General features: G+C 39.0%; 2 protein-coding genes across 2 annotated transcripts; one reads left to right on the top strand and one right to left on the bottom strand.

Annotated features, from left to right (window-relative positions):
* The first annotated feature begins 3,699 nt into the window (after positions 1-3,699).
* Positions 3,700-7,958, top strand: LOC107818957 (uncharacterized). Its single transcript, XM_075249231.1, has 3 exons — positions 3,700-4,978; positions 5,312-7,294; positions 7,439-7,958. The coding sequence occupies exons 1-3, from the start codon at positions 4,063-4,065 to the stop codon at positions 7,786-7,788; spliced, it is 3,249 nt and encodes a 1,082-aa protein (XP_075105332.1). The 5' UTR covers positions 3,700-4,062; the 3' UTR covers positions 7,789-7,958.
* A 2,626-nt stretch (positions 7,959-10,584) lies between these two features.
* LOC142175698 (uncharacterized) lies at positions 10,585-11,882 on the bottom strand. Its single transcript, XM_075242676.1, has 3 exons — positions 11,229-11,882; positions 10,920-11,180; positions 10,585-10,602 (listed from the first exon to the last, which is right to left on the bottom strand). Exons 1-3 carry the CDS (start codon positions 11,880-11,882, stop codon positions 10,585-10,587), a joined length of 933 nt encoding a protein of 310 aa, XP_075098777.1.
* Positions 11,883-18,515: the final 6,633 nt, after the last annotated feature.

Below are 18,515 nucleotides of genomic sequence, written 5' to 3'. Positions count from 1 at the left end.
TCAGAAAAAGTGCAAACCCTAAAGTTGTAGCCCATACATTCTAGTTTTAGGAAAGTTAAACCATTCGCGATTTGGATATCATCTCAGAAAGTTACGATGGATCGAAAAGGGCTGCTGGAGCAATTTCGGCAGAATTTACGATGCACTTTAGAAGCTCATATCTCGGGATATATAAAGCGTTATATGGTGTACAACCTATAAAATTAAAGATCTTTGAGTCTAGTTTCTAAATCTTTAAACCGTTTATCATTTAGATATTTATACAAGACGTTATAGGTGTTTAAACAGAAGGTGTCCGACAAGGAACAATTTTAATAGGATGTACAACTTGTATAGCACAAGTGCAAGGTACAACTCGACGAAGCACATGCAGATTCTTTTATACACGGATTTAGCTCACTTTTCTTCATTTCTTCAAAGTATGGACGATTTTTGGGGAGCTTCCAGAGGGGATTTTCATCATCAATGTGAAGGTAAGTTATCCCCACCTATTTTGAGTTAATTACATCAATTATGTATGGATTAGAGCATGAAAATTATAGAAAATAAGATTTGGTGATTTGAGGGGTCAAATGAACTCCGATTTTGGTAAATTTTATATATACGGACTCGTGGCGAGACGAGGAATCCGGTGATGTGACTTTAGTAATTTTTCGAGAAGTGGGCCCGGGGCTTGGGTTTTGCAAATTTCGTGATTTTCGATATTTTTCGAGTCTTTTCGATTGGGTTATATTCCCTTAGCCTATTGTAATATATTCCTTGTGGTTTTGGCAAGATTTGATGCGCGAGGAGGTCGATTCGAAAGGAAAGGGCATCGCGGAGTAGACTTTTGGCCATCTTGAGGTGAGTAATAGATGTAAATGTTGTTCTGAGGGTTTGAAACCCCGGACTATCACATCGTAACGCTATATTGAGGCATGACACGCACTCCATGGCGAGTGCGGGGTCGGATACTATTGTGGATTGTGACTTGGTCCATCCCGTGTGATGTTTATACTATACTGGTGATTGATACACATACTTCATTGATATTACTGGGCTTGATGCCATGTTTGGGGCCTTGTGCCGATTTGTAAAATCCTTCGAGGATTGATATTACTGCTTAGCATGATTTGCATATCATTTAATTTCAGTCCAAGGTTTTAAATGTTGTTTTGCAAACTCAGCCATAATTCTAAGTGTTGAAAACTTAAATGATATTTTAAAATGTATTCCGGGCTGGGAACTTCTGTTTTGTAAATGCCCAAGGGGCTTATTATATTATTTTCTGAACTGATTATAAAGTGACTTGAAATAGTGGTAACAATGACACTGGATGATATACTTGAACAGTGGTAACAATGGCACCGTATGATATAAATTGGTTAGGTAACAATGGTTGACCGATCAGGTAACAATGACTGACCGAGATATTGCGCTTGGGCTGTAGGAGCCCCTCCGGAGTCTGTACACACCCCCAGTGAGCGCCGTCGACGATAAATAAATATGGATGGCTCGGGCTGCACGCCGCAGTGGGTACTGGAATGTACCATCATATGCATTGCATTGCATTCATGTATTTGTATTTATACTGGTGTTTAGCTGCTTAGTTCCATATGTTGCTGTATATTCGGATTTTAGCTTACTTTGTGTATTTACTGGATTTTCTTATCTTCGGACTGTAGTTACTTTTATTACTCACTGGGTCGGAGTACTCACTTTACTCCCTGCACCTTGTGTGCAGATCCAGAGCAGTCTCAGGCTCAGTAGATCCAGTTGATCAGCAGATCCAGCTTCTGAGAGTATCGAGGTAGCTGCACGGCATTCACAGCCATTGATCTTTTCCCTCCTATCCTATCTCTTTATTTCCGCATTATCGGACTTTGGATATACCGTGTATTAGGATGATATTCTGTATTCTAGAGGCTCGGATTCATGACACCGGGTCCTAGTGAGATTATATTGTGTATTTTGTTAAAATCTTCAGTACTTTAATCTTGCTTAATTGATATTTCTTTCCGCTATTTTTGATAAATTGGGTTAAGTGTTGAATAATGGTCGAGCTTGCCTAGTAGTGTGTTGGGCGCCATCACAACCGGGATTTGGGTCGCGACAATTTAATTTATGATTGGATGCAAATCCTTTTGAATTTAAGATTTAATAAAACCTTAAATTGCCCACAACGCCTTTTTCAGTTTTTTTTTATAGTCAAATTCTGAATTTTATCGCCTAAAATGTTTCTACATCGCTTTTTTTAATTATCAAATATATTAAAATTCAATATCTTTATATTTATATAGCCTTTTTCAGTTGTCATTCGAATCGCATCCCATCAACCACAAACCCCTTGTCACTCCCCCCTCCCCCCCCCCCCCAAAAAAAAAAAAAGATTTTGTTATAAGAGAGATCTGTCAAAAAAGAATTTTGTGGATTTTCAAAGGTGCGGGGAGGGACACTTCATATAGAATTAGAATGGACTGTTATGGTTAGAGTTAATTGGATGATAAAAATGTAGATTAATTTGATTACATAAAAGAAATGTCAAAAATTAACAAGATGACACGATATTTACTGTGGATATACTGTTTCTAGTTCTACAATACAACATTATAGGAATTAAACTTCACTTACTATGTATATATAAAAGAATAGAAAACTAAATTTGACTATCATGGTGGAGGCAAGTGGAAAGGATCCACATTAAATGCAAATAGACTACACATACTGACTTTTTCAAACATGTAAAAGAGACTGTTGGATCAAGATTTTTGCAGTGTACCGAATACAAAAATAAAAAATCTCACTTTGTCCATCAATTTAATGAGTCAAGTATGTCTATCTGGGCAGCAAAGAACTTGAAAACTCTGTTACGTTTCCGTCACTGTTTAGTATATTTTTGGTTTAAGCATTTGGTATACTAAGTTTGCTGACCAATTCAGATTCGCATTTGGTATAGTATATAAAGTTTTAAAATTTTATGGTGCATATTAGTCGTTTGTATGTTTAGTCTAGTTCTTTGCTATTATAATAATCTAATTGCTTGCCTTTATATTCTAGTTTGATTGGTAATTTTCTTTTGCTAAGTACCAGAATTTATTTCTATGTTAAAAATAGTCAATTTTTAATTGAGTACTTAAATTATTCATCACTATCTGATTCAATTATCATCAATATATCTTGATAAATGATAGATTTCTCATAGAGCAAGTGCTTTGATAGTATTACGTTGAAAATGTAGTCGCCGGAACATGTGTTTGGTAGTGTATGTCTCATATTCTAGAAAAAAATCGATAAATAACTAAAAAACCGACAAAATTGAATCAATAAAAACCGACTTAATTGGTTTGATTTGATTGCAATACTTGAAGAACCGACTAACTTAATTTGGTTTCTTTTTAGGAAAAAACCGATCCAAATCGAATCATGAACACCACAGCATATGAAAGGTCCACTGAGAAAGTTAAGCGTTTTTTAATTAAAAAAATTTACATTATTAATATGTACAACTTAATTTTTGATTTTTTGTTATATCTTCTCAAAACAAGGGGCAAGTTTTTGTGTTTTGACTTTAATTTGGAAAGTTGGACTTCCAGATTCATCATACAGTCAACTTATAATTAAATGCAACGCGTCAAGAAAGAACAGAACGAGATTGACGTATTTTCAAACATCACATAGAAGCAAGAGACATATTGCCATCCTCAATAATGCATTCCTAATACAAACTTTTAGGGTAGTTTTGTTGGGAAACAAGGTATCCCGAGAATAATTATCCCGAGATTATCATCCAACCCTCCCATTGGGATAAAAATAATATTACAATCCCGGGACCAGTTATACCGCAATTTTATCCTAATCAAAAGTGGGATAAACTCATTTCAATTTTAATCCCGAAACTAATTATCCCTTATCCCTCGTACCAAACGAGCCCGTAGTACTCAAAATATTGACTCTCTTAAACCAAAAACACTCCAGAAACTAACAACAGTATACTGATACCATTAAAGAGATCATCTAAGATCATTCCTTATAGCCATTCTTGTATTAGATCAAGAAAGAAAAAAGAGAAATCCTGCTATAATTATGGGCAGAATTAGTGGCAATTTTCTAATTGCTCTTGCAGTTTTCTTTCTGCTACATGACCATACTTCCCTTGCTACTGTTCCCAATATTAACACTGATGCAGCTGCTCTTGTTGCCCTGAAATCTCACATTTCTTTTGAAACTAACAATATATTAACAAGAAACTGGTCTTCTTCCACCCCAGTTTGCAGCTGGATTGGAATCACTTGCAGCTCCCGCCATCAACGAGTCACAGCTTTAAACATTTCTAACATGCAACTTCATGGTACCATTCCTCCACATCTTGGAAACCTCTCATTTCTTGTTTCCCTCGACATCAGTAACAACACTTTTTATAGAGAATTGCCAGAGGAACTGGCTCATTTGAAGAGGTTGAAACAGATTGATGTTACAAGCAATAACTTCACTGGTGTCATTCCATCATTTTTAAGTTTGGTACCAGACCTTCGCATTATGCGCCTTTCCAGCAACCAATTTTCGGGAGAAATACCATCGTTCCTTTCCAATCTAACAAAGCTGGAAGTGTTGAGCATACAGGGAAATTATCTCAAAGGAGAGATCCCTCGAGAACTTGGTCATCTTCGTTACATGACTATTTTAGACCTGCAATACAACTTGCTTACTGGCTCTATACCACCATCAATCTTTAACATTACGACAATGCAAGTCATTGCTCTTACTAGTAACAATCTTACTGGTAAGCTTCCAATGACTATATGTGACCATCTTCCAAACTTGGAAATGCTTTACCTCTCAACAAACAACCTAGAAGGTGTCGTTCCACCAAATATAGGAAAATGCAGAAAGCTTCAAGTCTTGTCATTGTCTGTCAATGAGTTCATTGGAACTATACCAAGAGAGCTAGCTAACTTAACAGAACTTACAATATTAGAACTTCGAGAACAACACTTGGAAGGTAGCACTCTCTTTGTTTCAATTTATGCATTTTAATTCCTTTTTAGTTTGTTTCGATAAGAATGCTTCTTTCTATATTTAGTAACTCTTTAACTCCAATATTCCATATGGCATATTTAAAACCAAAAGATTCAAAGGTATTGTGGAACAATAAACACATCTTTAGTTTAAGACGACAAGATTCAAACGTTTTTCTTACTTTCGTTAAACGGTGTGCCTAGTCATACTAAGACATAAAATGACATGGAGTATGATATTTCCTAATGAGAAATCTGAAATTTCTTTCTTTTTTCTCTCTATCACACTGGTGTTCATATATTCTCATACTTGACAGGAGAGATACCAGTGGAGCTAGGTAATCTTAGGAAACTCCAGGCGCTGTTATTATACCAAAATATGTTTACTGGTACCGTCCCTTCAAGCATTTTCAACATGTCGGAACTGCAGCACCTAGGACTTGGAGGAAATGAGTTTACCGGTACTTTACCTTCAGATTTAGGCCGTGGAATGCACCGCCTAGAAAAATTTAGTTGTGCACAAAATCAGTTTAGTGGTTTTATCTCTGCTACTATCTCGAATTCTTCAAAACTCACAGGTCTTGAACTCTCATTCAATAGTTTCACAGGTCCAATTCCTACATCACTTGGTAACTTAAAATACCTTGAGTTTCTCAACTTGTGGGGAAATAATTTTTCCAGCGATTCATCAATGAGTTTCCTGACATCTTTGACAGACTGTAGGAATCTAAAAGTACTGTGGTTTGCTGATAATCCGTTGGATGGTGTTTTTCCATCATCCGTTGGAAATTTCTCTAACTCTCTACACAGTTTTGTAGGACAGGATTGTAAACTGAAGGGCGTCATTCCTGAAGAAATTGGTAATCTTACTGGAGTGACAAAGATGAGTCTGTCTAACAATGAGTTGACTGGACATATCCCGAATACTATCCAAGGCATGCTGAATCTTCAAGAACTTTACCTACAAAACAACAAGTTAGAAGGAACCATACCAGATGTTATCTGCAATTTAAAGAAACTTGGTGCATTAAACTTGTCAGGAAATCAGTTTGCTGGTTCTGTGCCACCATGCTTAGGAAAAGTTACCAATTTGAGGTATCTTTATCTAGCTTACAATAGACTGAACTCAAGCTTACCTGAAGCCTTGGGGGACCTTCATGATCTCATCGAATTCAATGTTTCATCCAATTTATTAGGTGGGAAAATTCCTATGGAGATTGAAAATTTAAAGGCTGCAACACTCATCGATCTGTCAAAAAATGATTTTTTTGGGAAGATTCCAAGTACTCTAAGGGGTCTAGATAAATTGAGCAAACTTTCGCTAGCACATAATAGACTAGATGGGTATATTCCAGATTCATTTGGAGAAATGTTGGCTTTGGAATTCTTGGATTTGAGCTATAACAATCTTAGCGGTGAAATTCCAAAGTCACTAGAAGCTCTTGTGTATCTAAAATACCTGAACATCTCATTTAATGAACTTAGTGGAGAGATTCCCACCGGTGGTCCTTTTACAAATGCCACAGGTCAATCTTTCTTGTCCAATAATGCACTCTGTGGTGACTCCAGGTTTCATGTGTCACCATGCATCATAAAATCTACCAAGACAAAAAAGGCAACCTTGGTTTTGTATACCCTTTTGGGAGTGGGCCTGCTGTTTCTTGCATTAGCCTTCACATGTGTATATTTAAGAATGCAAATGATAAAGAAGAATGCAGGCCAAGCAGAAGTGTCCCCGATAATAGGACATGAAAGAATTTCCTATTATGAACTTGAACAAGCAACAGAAGGATTCGATGAAAGCAACTTACTTGGTAATGGGAGTTTCAGCACGGTTTACAAAGGAACACTTAAGGATGGAACCCCTTTAGCAGCAAAGGTATTCAATGTGCAATTGGAGGGTGCATTCAAAAGTTTTGATACCGAATGTGAGATGCTACGCAACCTTCGCCACAGAAATCTGACCAAAATCATCACCAGCTGCTCCAACCTTGATTTCAAGGCCTTAGTGTTGGAATACATGCCCAATGGGGCACTTGATAAATGGTTATACTCTCACAACTTGTTCTTGAACTTATTGCGGAGATTAGATATAATGATAGATGTTGCATCTGCAATGGACTATCTCCACAATGGCTATTCAACACCAGTTGTGCATTGCGACTTGAAGCCAAGCAATGTCTTGCTAGATCAAGAAATGGTTGGCCATGTCACTGATTTCGGCATTGCAAAATTACTAGGTGCAGGGGAGAATTTTGTTCAAACAGGAACAATTGCAACCCTCGGGTATATTGCTCCAGGTAATTGAACTTTTTAAGGCTTTCTCATATCATTAGAATTTCCAAAATAATTATTTCCCCTAGATACAGATCGATACTCTCCTGTTTTAGCCTATTCCTTGCTAACTAGGAAGCTTTCCTGATCATTTTCCACTGTCATTGCAGAGTATGGCCAAGATGGAATAGTATCCACGAGTTGCGATGTTTATAGTTTTGGCATCCTGATGATGGAGACATTTACAAGAATGAGACCAAGTGATGAGATTTTTACTGGAGACTTGACCATACGACGTTGGGTTAGTGATTCTTTTCCAAGTAGAATTCATAAGGTGGTGGATACTAATTTGGTACAACCAAGAAATGACCAAACGGACGCAAAGCTGCAGTGTGTGTTATCTATCATGAAATTAGCTTTGAGCTGCACCTTAGTGACACCTGATGCAAGAATTAGCATGGGAGATGCTCTTTCTGCACTTAGAATGATCAGGCTTGAGTTTGTCAGTAGTCTAAACTAGGTGTAATCAAATCATCGGCTCTCGGTTGCTGGTTGATTACATATGGCAGTTGCGTTAAGTGTTCAATTCTGCACAAGCAAGCTCATTGAATCACGAATTGTACTCGTTTCTTGATATACGTAGTTATGATGATATATGGAAGTCTAAAATGATATTAAACGGGGTGAGAGAAGAGAAGAAATTAATGTGAAGCTGCTGGTGTTTACTTAATTTAGAACTACAAAAATCACATGGCAACAAATATACAAAAAGATCTCAGCTACAAAAGTTAGGATTTTAACATCCCTAATAAGATAAATAAAAAGAAAAATAAGTAGCGACGATGTTTGATTTCAGAAATCATGACATGTTACGATTTCTGCTGCAGCTCCGTGAATGAGATATTATAAAAACCAAGATTCTTTTTTCACTTTCGCCTACAGTTTATTTGAGGATTTAAGACTGTTAAGGCTAAATACACGAATTAATATTTTACTTGATCAAACTGACTCCTAATTGGAGGAAAGAGATATCGAAATTCAAATTACTAGTGCAATTTAACCAGTGTGTATAGTCCAACGGTTAGGATAATTGCCTTCCAAAAATAGACTCAGGTTCGACTCTCGGCAGATGCATTCAAATCCTGTCAGACTCCACTTGTTGGATTACACCGGGTATGTTGTTGTTAAATTACTGGTGCAATTACATATTATGTTATTAAGATTTTGCAGCATTAGTGTTTGCGCGATTTTCTATATCACCCCATTAGCTTTTAGTTTGTTCCCTTCTGTATATGAATGCAAAAAACTGTTGCATCTTTTGGTACAAATAACCCCAGTTTAATGCATTTGGATGCTGTAATGGGATCTTACCTGGAGTTGGAAGGCACCTCTGGTGCAACTGAGATACGTTAAATTGGTGCGGTAATTTAGTTAACTTCCATTTTTACTGCTTGATTTCATGTGATAGCTGCAAGTTTAATCTTAGCATGCACTTTATCATCTGCAAAGATTGGATTTTTTGAATATTAATTTTAGGAAGAGTGACAACAACAACATACCCAGTATTATCCCACACCATGGAGTCTGGGAAAGGTAATGTGTATGCACACCTTATCCCTACCTTGTGAGGATAGAGAGGTTGTTTCCAATAGACCCTCGGCTCAGGAAAGCATAAGCACCAAACAACAACAACATACCCAGTAAATCCCACTAGTGGGGTCTGGGGAGAATAGAATGTACGCAGACCTTACCCCTACCTCGAAAAGGGTAGAGAGGTTGTTTCCCGGAGACTCTCGGCTCGACAAGAGAGACAATAATATCATAAAAGAAACAAAAGAAAAGGCATGTAACAGCAAAATGTGCCAGAAAGAAAATAACAACAACGCATAAGTAAAAGGACAATAACACAAAACTATGCAAAACAATAATGTGAACACAACATAGATCGCTAACAAACCTAAACAAAACTCTATCAGACTACCCGATATAAAGAGGGAAGAACTCTCGACTACCCCTAGCCTACCACCCTAATGCTCGACCTCCACATGTTCCTATCAATAGCCATGACCTTGGAAATCTGAAGTCGCGTCATGTCCTGCTTGATCACCTCGCCCAAATACTTCTTAGGCCGTCATCTGCCTCTTCCTGTACCTGCCAAAGTCAATCGCTCACACCTCCTAACCAGTGCATCTAGGCTTCTCCTCCGCACATGTCCGAACCATCTAAGCCGCGCTTCCCGCATCTTGTCGTCCACGGGAGCCACGCCCACCCTCTCCCGAATATCTTCATTCCTAATCTTATCCAGCCTAGTGCTCCCACACCATCCATCTCAACATCCTCATTTCTGCTACTTTCGTCTTCTGGATATGTGAATTTTTGACTGGCCAACACTCAGCTCCATACAACATGGCTGGTCTAACCACCGCTCTATAGAACTTACCTTTGAGTTTCAGTGGCACATTCTTATCACACAGGACTCCAGACGCTAACCTCCATTTCATCCACCCCGCCCCAATACGGTGCTAACATCTCCGTCGATCTCCCCATCTCCCTGGATAATTTAACCTAAGTACTTAAAACTTTCCTCTTGAGGATGACATGCGAGTCAAGTCTGACTTCCACATCCGCTTCCCCTGTCACGTCATTGAACTTACATTCCACATATTCTGTCTTAGTCCTACTCAACTTGAAACCTTTAGACTCCAGGGTCTTCCTCCATACCTCCAGTGTCCCATTCACGACACCTCGCGTCTCATCAATCAGAACTATATCATCAGCGAACAACATACACCATGACACCTCTCCTTGGATATGGTGTGTCAGTGCGTCCATCGCTAGAGCAAATAAGAATGGGCTGAGCGCAGATCCTTAGTGTAACCCCATAACAACCGGAAAAGGCTCTGAGTCACCTCCCACAGTCCTAACCCGAGTCATAGCTCCATCATACATATCCTTTATCGCCCTAATGTAAGCCACCGGCACACCTTTCACCTCCAGGCACCTCCAAAGGACGTCCCTAGGAACTTTGTCATACGCCTTCTCTAGGTCAATAAACACCATATGCAAATCCCTCTTCTTATCCCTGTATAGTTCCACCAACCTCCTGATAAGGTGGATAGCTTCCGTAGTAAAACGACCCGACATGAACTCGAACTGGTTTTCCGATATAGACACCGCCCTCCTTACCCTCCCTTCTACCACCCTCTCTCACACTTCCATGGTATGACTTAGTAACTTGATACCCATATAACTGTTACAATTCTGAATATCCCCTTTGTTCTAGTACACCGGAACCATTTTACTCCACCGCCACTCATCAGGCATCCTCTTTGTCCTGAAGATAACATTAAACAACCCAGTCAGCTACTCTAAGCCTTCTCTACCCGCATATCTCCAAAACTCTACTGGAATCTCGTTTGGTCCGGTCGTTTTGCCCCGACTCATCTTACCCATCGCACTCACGACCTCCTCAACCTTAATGCGCCTACAATACCTAAAGTCTCGGTGACTCTCGGAGTGTCCCAATTGCCCTAACACGATGTTTCCATCCCCCTCTTCATTCAGAAGTTTATGAAAGTACGACTGCCATCTTTGCCTAATTTGGGCCTCTTCCATCAATACTCGACCGTCCTCGTCTTTGATGCACCTCACTTGATCCAGGTCGCGAGTTTTCTTCTCCCTCGCTTTGGCCAACCGAAATAACTTCTTGTCCCCACCTTTGCCCCCAAGTTCCTCATAAACCCGACCAAAAGCAATAGTCTTAGCCTCTGTGACGACTAATTTTGCCTCCTTCCTAGCCTCCTTATATTTTTCTCTGTTCGCTCTCCTTTGATCCTCGCTGGTGCTCTCTACTAACTTAATGTAAGCCGCTTTCTTGGCTTCCACTTTACCTTGGACCACTTCATTCCACCACTAGTCGCCTCGGTGCCCGCCAGAGTAACCTTTCGAAAATCCTAATACCTCTTTTGCTGCCTCCCTTATACAGTTCGTTGTCCCCGTCCACATAGCGCTAGCGTTCCCACCACTCTTCCAGGCACCCATATTCGTCAGCCGCCCTACCAACTCCTGTGCATTATCCTTAGACAAAGCTCCCCACCTGATCCTCGACTGACCCCGTACAAACCTCTTCTTCCTCTTCATCAAGATACTGGCGTCCATCACTAGGAGCCTATGTTGAGTTGCGAGGTTCTCACTCGGGATCACCTTGCAATCCTCGCACAACCCCCTATCACACCTCCTAAGGAGGCGATAGTCAATCTGAGTCTTAGCCACCATACTCCGGAAAGTAACCAAATGTTCCTCCCTCTTCGGAAACATAGAGTTCACGATCACCAACTCAAAAGCTCTAGCAAAATCCAACAGTGAGGTACCACCCCCGTTACTATCATCAAAGTCGAAGCCACTATGCGCCTCACCATAGCCACCAGCACACGACCCAATATGACCATTGAAATCCCCTCCTATGAATAGCTTCTCCGTAGGCGGAATACCTCGCACCACCGCATCCAGCGCCTCCCAGAAGCACCTCTCAACCTCCTCCTCCAAGCCTGTTTGCGGCGCGTAAGCGCTAATGACATTCAGAGTGCTCCCTCCAACTACTACTTTAATCGCCATCAATCTGTCATTCACCCGTCTGACCTCTACCACCGACTCTCTAAGCTCCCTATCTACCAAAATGCCCACTCCATTCTTGCCATTCACGACTCCGGAGAACCACAATTTATACCCGTCTACATTCCTCGCCTTCGATCATACCCACCTAGTCTCCTGCACACACACTATATTGACCCTCCTCTTCTGGAGAATCTTCACCAGCTCGATAGACTTACCCGTCAACGTCCCTATATTCCACGATCCAATTCTCAACCTACAGGCTACCTTGTTCCCTTTACCCCCTTGGGGCCCCATCCCACCCCCTGACCCTTGCCCTACCCCCCTCCCCACCATCCGACCTCCCCGAGCTCCCCGAGGACAGGAAGGGACAATACCAAAACGCCATACAAAAGCAGAATAAAAACAACAAGATAGTAAAGGGTCGTTTGGTATAAGGTATAAGAAGGTATAAGGGTGGTATAAAAATTTAATACCACCTTAATACTCTGTTTGGTTAGCAAACTAGGTATAAGTTATCACGGTGTTAATTTTAACACCGGGATAACTTATACCTTATAGAAGGTGGGGTAATTAGCACCGGTATGACTTATACCTTCTTCTTAGAAATTATGCAATTGTCATTCTTAATACAACATACCAAACAATGAATAAACAATAATACCAGCATAACTAATCTCAGCATAACTTATCCCAATATAACTTATACCGGTATAAATCGTATTCCAACCAAACGACCCCTAAGGTGTTTAGGAGGAGTGAATTTTGGGCATATAACTGGAAATATAATATAAGAGACTTGGTGGAGATTGTGTCACTGACAAATGAGATCTGAGAATTGAAGATGCTTAAGGAGCCATTTATGAAATAGAGAACGTCGTAAGATGATCAGATAGTTCCATTTGTAATATTCAAAATTTTGCTTTGTGTAGAATAACCAAAATATACACTATAGTAAAAGATTATACAGATATGGATGAAATGATACCATTTGACAACCTCAACTTTTTGAAGCTGTTTATTTAATGATTTTTAACTCCACTCTCTGGTAGAGTGATTTAGTAAACTTAGTCCACGAGACATGACTTGCAAGATTTGAACTAAGAACATTTGCCAGTACTTTATGTGAGTAGCTTGGATTTGCATTTAATGAATGTGTTTCTTGTGTAGATGGTTTGACTGGAACTCTTGCTCTGTCAAAGATGTTGCTATTTGGTGTACATTTTTGCATCTTAGAATATTCATTTAGTATAAAGTTTTGTTGCTTCTTTAGTACTGTCCAGATCTTACAAATGTTGTAGGACTGTACAACTGCAATATGGCTACCTCTTGAAAGCAGTGAGGTTTAAGCTTTACACCATTCTAATATCTAACTAGTGGCTTTAGTTCGATTAGTTTAGTTAAAAATTGAAGAACATAAAGAAAGAACTTCAACAATTATACACCGCAAACTGAGATTAGCTTGAAGGTAGCAATGTGAATTAGGGTTATTAGTTGTTCTGTTAGACGTTCAACTCGAACCAAGAGAATAACCACACATTTGTGTACGATAGATACTTTAGCTACACTCGCAGAATTAGGCCGACAGTGGTGAGGTAAAGGATGCCATGAAAAATATGAAGATTAGAAAAGCTTGTGGTCCAGTTAATATCCTATAGAAGTTTGAAAGTGCCTTGAAGAGTTGGAGGAGAATTGCTCACCAAGCTATTCAAAGCTATACTAGAAAGTGGCAGGATGCCTGCCTGATGAATGAAGGAAGAACACCAATTAATAATAACAAAGAAGATGGTCAAAGTTGTGTGAACTATCATGGATTTAAACTTGGACTCATACGATGAAGCTCTGGGAAAGAGATAAAGCACAGATTTAGGAACACGACAAGAATGATAAAGAACCAGTTTGGATTTATGACCGATAGGTCTACAACGTAGGCTATATTCTTGCTAAGAAGGTTGGTGAAAATTTATCACAAAAGGAAAAAAAATATACACATGGTGTTCATTGGCCTAGAGAAAGCACATGATAGAATACCACAGAAGGTCCTTTGGTGGGTGATGGAGAAGAAAGAAATTCATATTAAATATACAGAAGCCATAAAGGACATGTATGAAAGAGCCGTCACTAGTGTGAAAATGGTAACTGGAAAATACAGAGGAGTTTTCTATAGCAAGGGATCTACACCAGGGATCGGCATTATGCCCCTACTTGTTATTTGTTAATTACCCTAGTTATGGATGAGCTAACCACAATACAAGATGAGATCTCATGGTGTTTGCTATTTGCTGATGATGTTGTGTTAATTGGCGAAGCTAGAGAGGGTGCCAACCAGAAGCTTGATCGACTATGGAGAAGCACCTAGAGAATAAGTGTTTTAGGATAAGTAGAAGTAAGACTAAATTCACGCACAACAAGTTTAGTCAGCATGAGAAGAGCGAAGTTAAGATGACGGGATTGCAGTGTCAAATTGCAAACAATTTGGATATCTAGGCTCATCGTTTCAAGAGAATGAAATAATAGATGAAGATGTTATTTACTTGACTTGGGTAAGTTTTAATTTGAGGATAAGTAAAGTCACAATCACTAAGTTGATGAATTTCTTGTAAATTCATTTTATTGCTACAATAAGATTGAGAAAACAATGAGAGGTAGCTATAGATTTCTGTTACAAATACTAAACTCATAGATGTATTCATGTAAGGAAGTCTGAAAGATATCTATACAGATGTTCAATGAGAAAACTCTATATCTATACAGATGTTCTATCACTCTTCTTATAATTTCCAGGATCCAACCTTAAAAAAGGCAGTGTATACATGGATTTGTTTTGCTCATCATATCTAGAAGGATGAATAGATGCACGTAAGATGTTTGATAGAATGTCAGAAACAAGCAATGAATATGTCATCGGTTTTCTTTCTACAACATAAAGGAGGGCGAACAATTTTTTTGGCAACACTATTATGATATAGACATTTATTCAAAGCAGGTTATGAAGCATCTAGATAAATTCATAGTCCCTTTACCTAAAGCAGAAGGTTTAAGCTTCCACTCATCAATGATCAAACCAAGGATCAGTCACTCGCTATGGGTCTAGCACAGGCAGACCGTAAAAGGTAGTGAGGTACGTAAAAGGGACCATTATATTGCAGCTTCCATATTTGATGATAGAAGAAATCAACATCCATGTATGCTCTATAGAGTTCATATATTTGAGACATTTGTGCTTGCATGGACCATATATATGAATGTTGGTATAAGACATTCTTGGATAATGGTGAATTTTTGTTCATTGCTAGATTTTCAAAGCAATGCAGAATATAGGAATGGACGCCTAGCTCATCCAAAAGCTCAAGTAGCGCTTGCCCTCGAGCCATTTGCTTATTTTCAGCCCTATGCTGTCCCTGGCAGGGGCGGCAGCACGTTGCCCGAAGCGGTTAAACATTGATAATTAAGAAACGAAATAAAAGTATATAACTATAGGGGTCGTTTGGTATCGGGCTTCTTTCGCCTTCTTTAACCGAGTGTCTAACGGGATCAGTCTTTTTACCCTTTCAGAGTAGGGGTAAGGCTCATTACCTCGTTTGGTATATTTTTTCAATCTATTAGTTATACATCATATTTGATATTATCCTATGTATAAGTAATGCATAGAAAACCATGACATTAATAATACCAAGACTATTAATGCACGAATTAGTATGGTTAAAGACAAAATTATCCTTAAAGTCCCTTAAAGTTAGAGAATATAGAGGGCATTTTTGTAAATTTTTCTTAAAAATTATGTAGTACATTATAATTTTTAATACACCACGCCAAATAGTAGATAAAAAATAATATTGGCATAATTAATGCTTGCATTACTAATCCCTACATTACTAATACACCTTATTTCGCACTATTCTTATATACCCTACAAAGCACGACAAGTCCTGCAATCCCGACTATCACTTGTAGTCTCTGAGGTCGCATGTTCCATTCCCTCAATGGGCCAATCACTACAAGAAAAATGGCCTATGGCAACACCGATAAAACCGTTGCAATAGTCCTATTACGACGGTTTGGGCTCCGTGCAAGATAAGGCATTGCAATTGGTCTATTGCAACGGTTTTTTGCAACAGTTTCGGAGCCGTGGTCATAGCCGCATCTACCGCAATGGTCTTACTGTAGCCTAATACAACGATTATTAAAAGTTGCCGCAACGATTATTAACCGTTGCAATACGACTATTGTAACGGTGCAAACCCAATGGAATAGACCTACTGGAATAGTTTGTTGATATAGTTTAGCTTATTTATTGCAACTGTTATTATGATATATTGCAATGGTCATTACAAGCTACTGTAACAGTTATTTCAGCTATTGCAACGATTTTTCGAGCTATTACAACATTTATTACAAACTGTTGCAGTAATTTTTACGAGCTATTGTAATGGAGTAAACTATAATACCCTGGAATTTATACAAACCATGAAAAGAAGCTATATTCATCAACAAAATTATCATCCAAAATATCCAACTAGCATTATCCAAATATAAGAGAATATTGACTAACAATTCAAGAGTTAGATTGCATATAAGTTTGCAAAATATTCAAAAATAAGAACAGTCCCAAAACATCTGAAGGTGTAGATCAACCAATACTCTTTAAGTAAGGTCTTCACTGCTTTCATCTCCCATTTGTTAATTTTCTTCACCTACAAATTCAAAAGAAATAACAATATTTGGAGCTTGCTAAATCTACGGGAGCTTGGTTGATATTGGAACAAGTAGGGCTTCACATGTATTGAAGGCAGGTTCAACAAAGGAGAAGGACAATCCTAATCCTAGTTTAACTGGGACTGTAGGTGCTGGCAGATTGTTCCAGCTGGTGCCATTGGTCGTGGTGCAGTTTTGAGTCGAGCTACTACAGGTAATAATCAACAAGGGGTTGCACTGATGAATCAAGGAGTTAGAAGTGGTATTGATGCTCTAGAAACTGTGCAGGTAAAGATGGATCAACAGAAAACTGTTTGGAAGTCTAAACTTCATGATGATATCCCTGTTGCTACTACTTTAATGAGGATTTACCAGGTTGTGGGTTCTACTTTACAAAATAAAACTACTATGGATAGGATTGGTGCCCAAGGGGAGGGTGCTACTATGTATGTGACTGATGGAGAGGAGAATGTGCATAAGGCCTATACTACAACTGTTGAACAAAAGGAGCATGACTTGGCTACTGTGGAATTAAATTATCAGGCTACTATTTTGTTAGCAACTGGTAAATCTGGTGAGCAGGTGCCTGTCAATATTGTTGCTCGGAGGTGAAATCAAATACACTTAACAATGCACATGTTGAAGCTGGGCAATTCTGCAACTTTAAGGAAATAGGCTAAGGTGCAGGCTAGAATTGCGAGGCAACAGGAAGGAAATAAAGCTGGACAGGAATGTGATCAAGTGGCTGCATATTCCTTAAACAATAACAATTTGAGGTTGGTCATATGTCAATCGATCACCTAGCAAAAGAAAGTCTTCAGGTGTTAAACAATAACAATTTGGGGATCGAGCAGCTGCTGCTAAGGACATACTTAGCAACTGTTGACATGTGATTTTTGTCCCTCCCCAAATTTTTCACATTTTAGCACGTAAATATTTAATTTAGCCTTAATGTAGCTATTTCAGCTTATTTTGACTCTTTTACTTTATTTTCGTCACAAAAATAAAAATTACAAAAAAAAAGATATATAAATTTTAGTTTATTTATTTCTCATAAACTTTAAAAAAATACAAAATAATACTTTATTTTTATTTTTATATAATTTTAAAAATATATATATAGTTTTATTTTAATTGTCAGTCTGTTTTAATAGTTATTCTGCTTACGTAAGATTAATTAAATAAGGTCGTGTTTTTATTCTCGGTTGCGAGGAAAGAATAATATTTGGGTTCAAATTAACGACTCATTTTTTTAGGCCTAATTTTCGGACCTAGCCCAAAACATTTTCAGCCAAGACACACATGACAACACATGCTAACACATACTAACACATGCTAGCACATGAACACACACACTCTCTACACTTTACCACTCACGGACAGAACATCATACACGTGATACCCTCACAACACAAAACTCACACATTGATACATATGCTGGAGAGTTTGGACAGGGAGATAGACATTCTGGATTTTAAACTACACAATAACACCTTAGGACCTTAGGCTACTGTTCATGGTCTTCTTCACTTTGAAGAAGACAAAAACGACCAAAAACCCTCACTGCCATCTTGGTCTCCCTCACGCCCAAGCGACAACCAGTCGACCACCCCAACTCCACGCATAGCTTGTCGACCTGAAACCAGCTTCCAAACGATCCCCGTCGCCAACCCTCGTTACAGTAACGAACCAGAAATTCCTGCTCCTTCACATCTCAAAACCATCATTGACCCATCACCGGAAAAACCAAACAGACCCCTCATCTCTGTCAACCAACGACCAGCAGTCCTGCTGCTCGTCGTCAACCAGTCGACGTCCAGCAACCACCTTCTTCACAACAACGAACCAGCTCCCCCGTCACACCCTGTTCAAACGACACCGGTCCGCCTCCGTTATCATCCATACTTGTTCGTCGACCAGCACTCCCTGAACGAACCACCA

The sequence above is a fragment of the Nicotiana tabacum genome, chromosome 3 (genome assembly GCF_000715075.1).
Source record: "Nicotiana tabacum cultivar K326 chromosome 3, ASM71507v2, whole genome shotgun sequence".
Lineage (NCBI taxonomy): Eukaryota > Viridiplantae > Streptophyta > Magnoliopsida > Solanales > Solanaceae > Nicotiana > Nicotiana tabacum.
The sequence above is the reverse complement of the archived record's forward strand: the minus strand, read 5'-3'. Positions and strand labels throughout refer to the sequence as shown.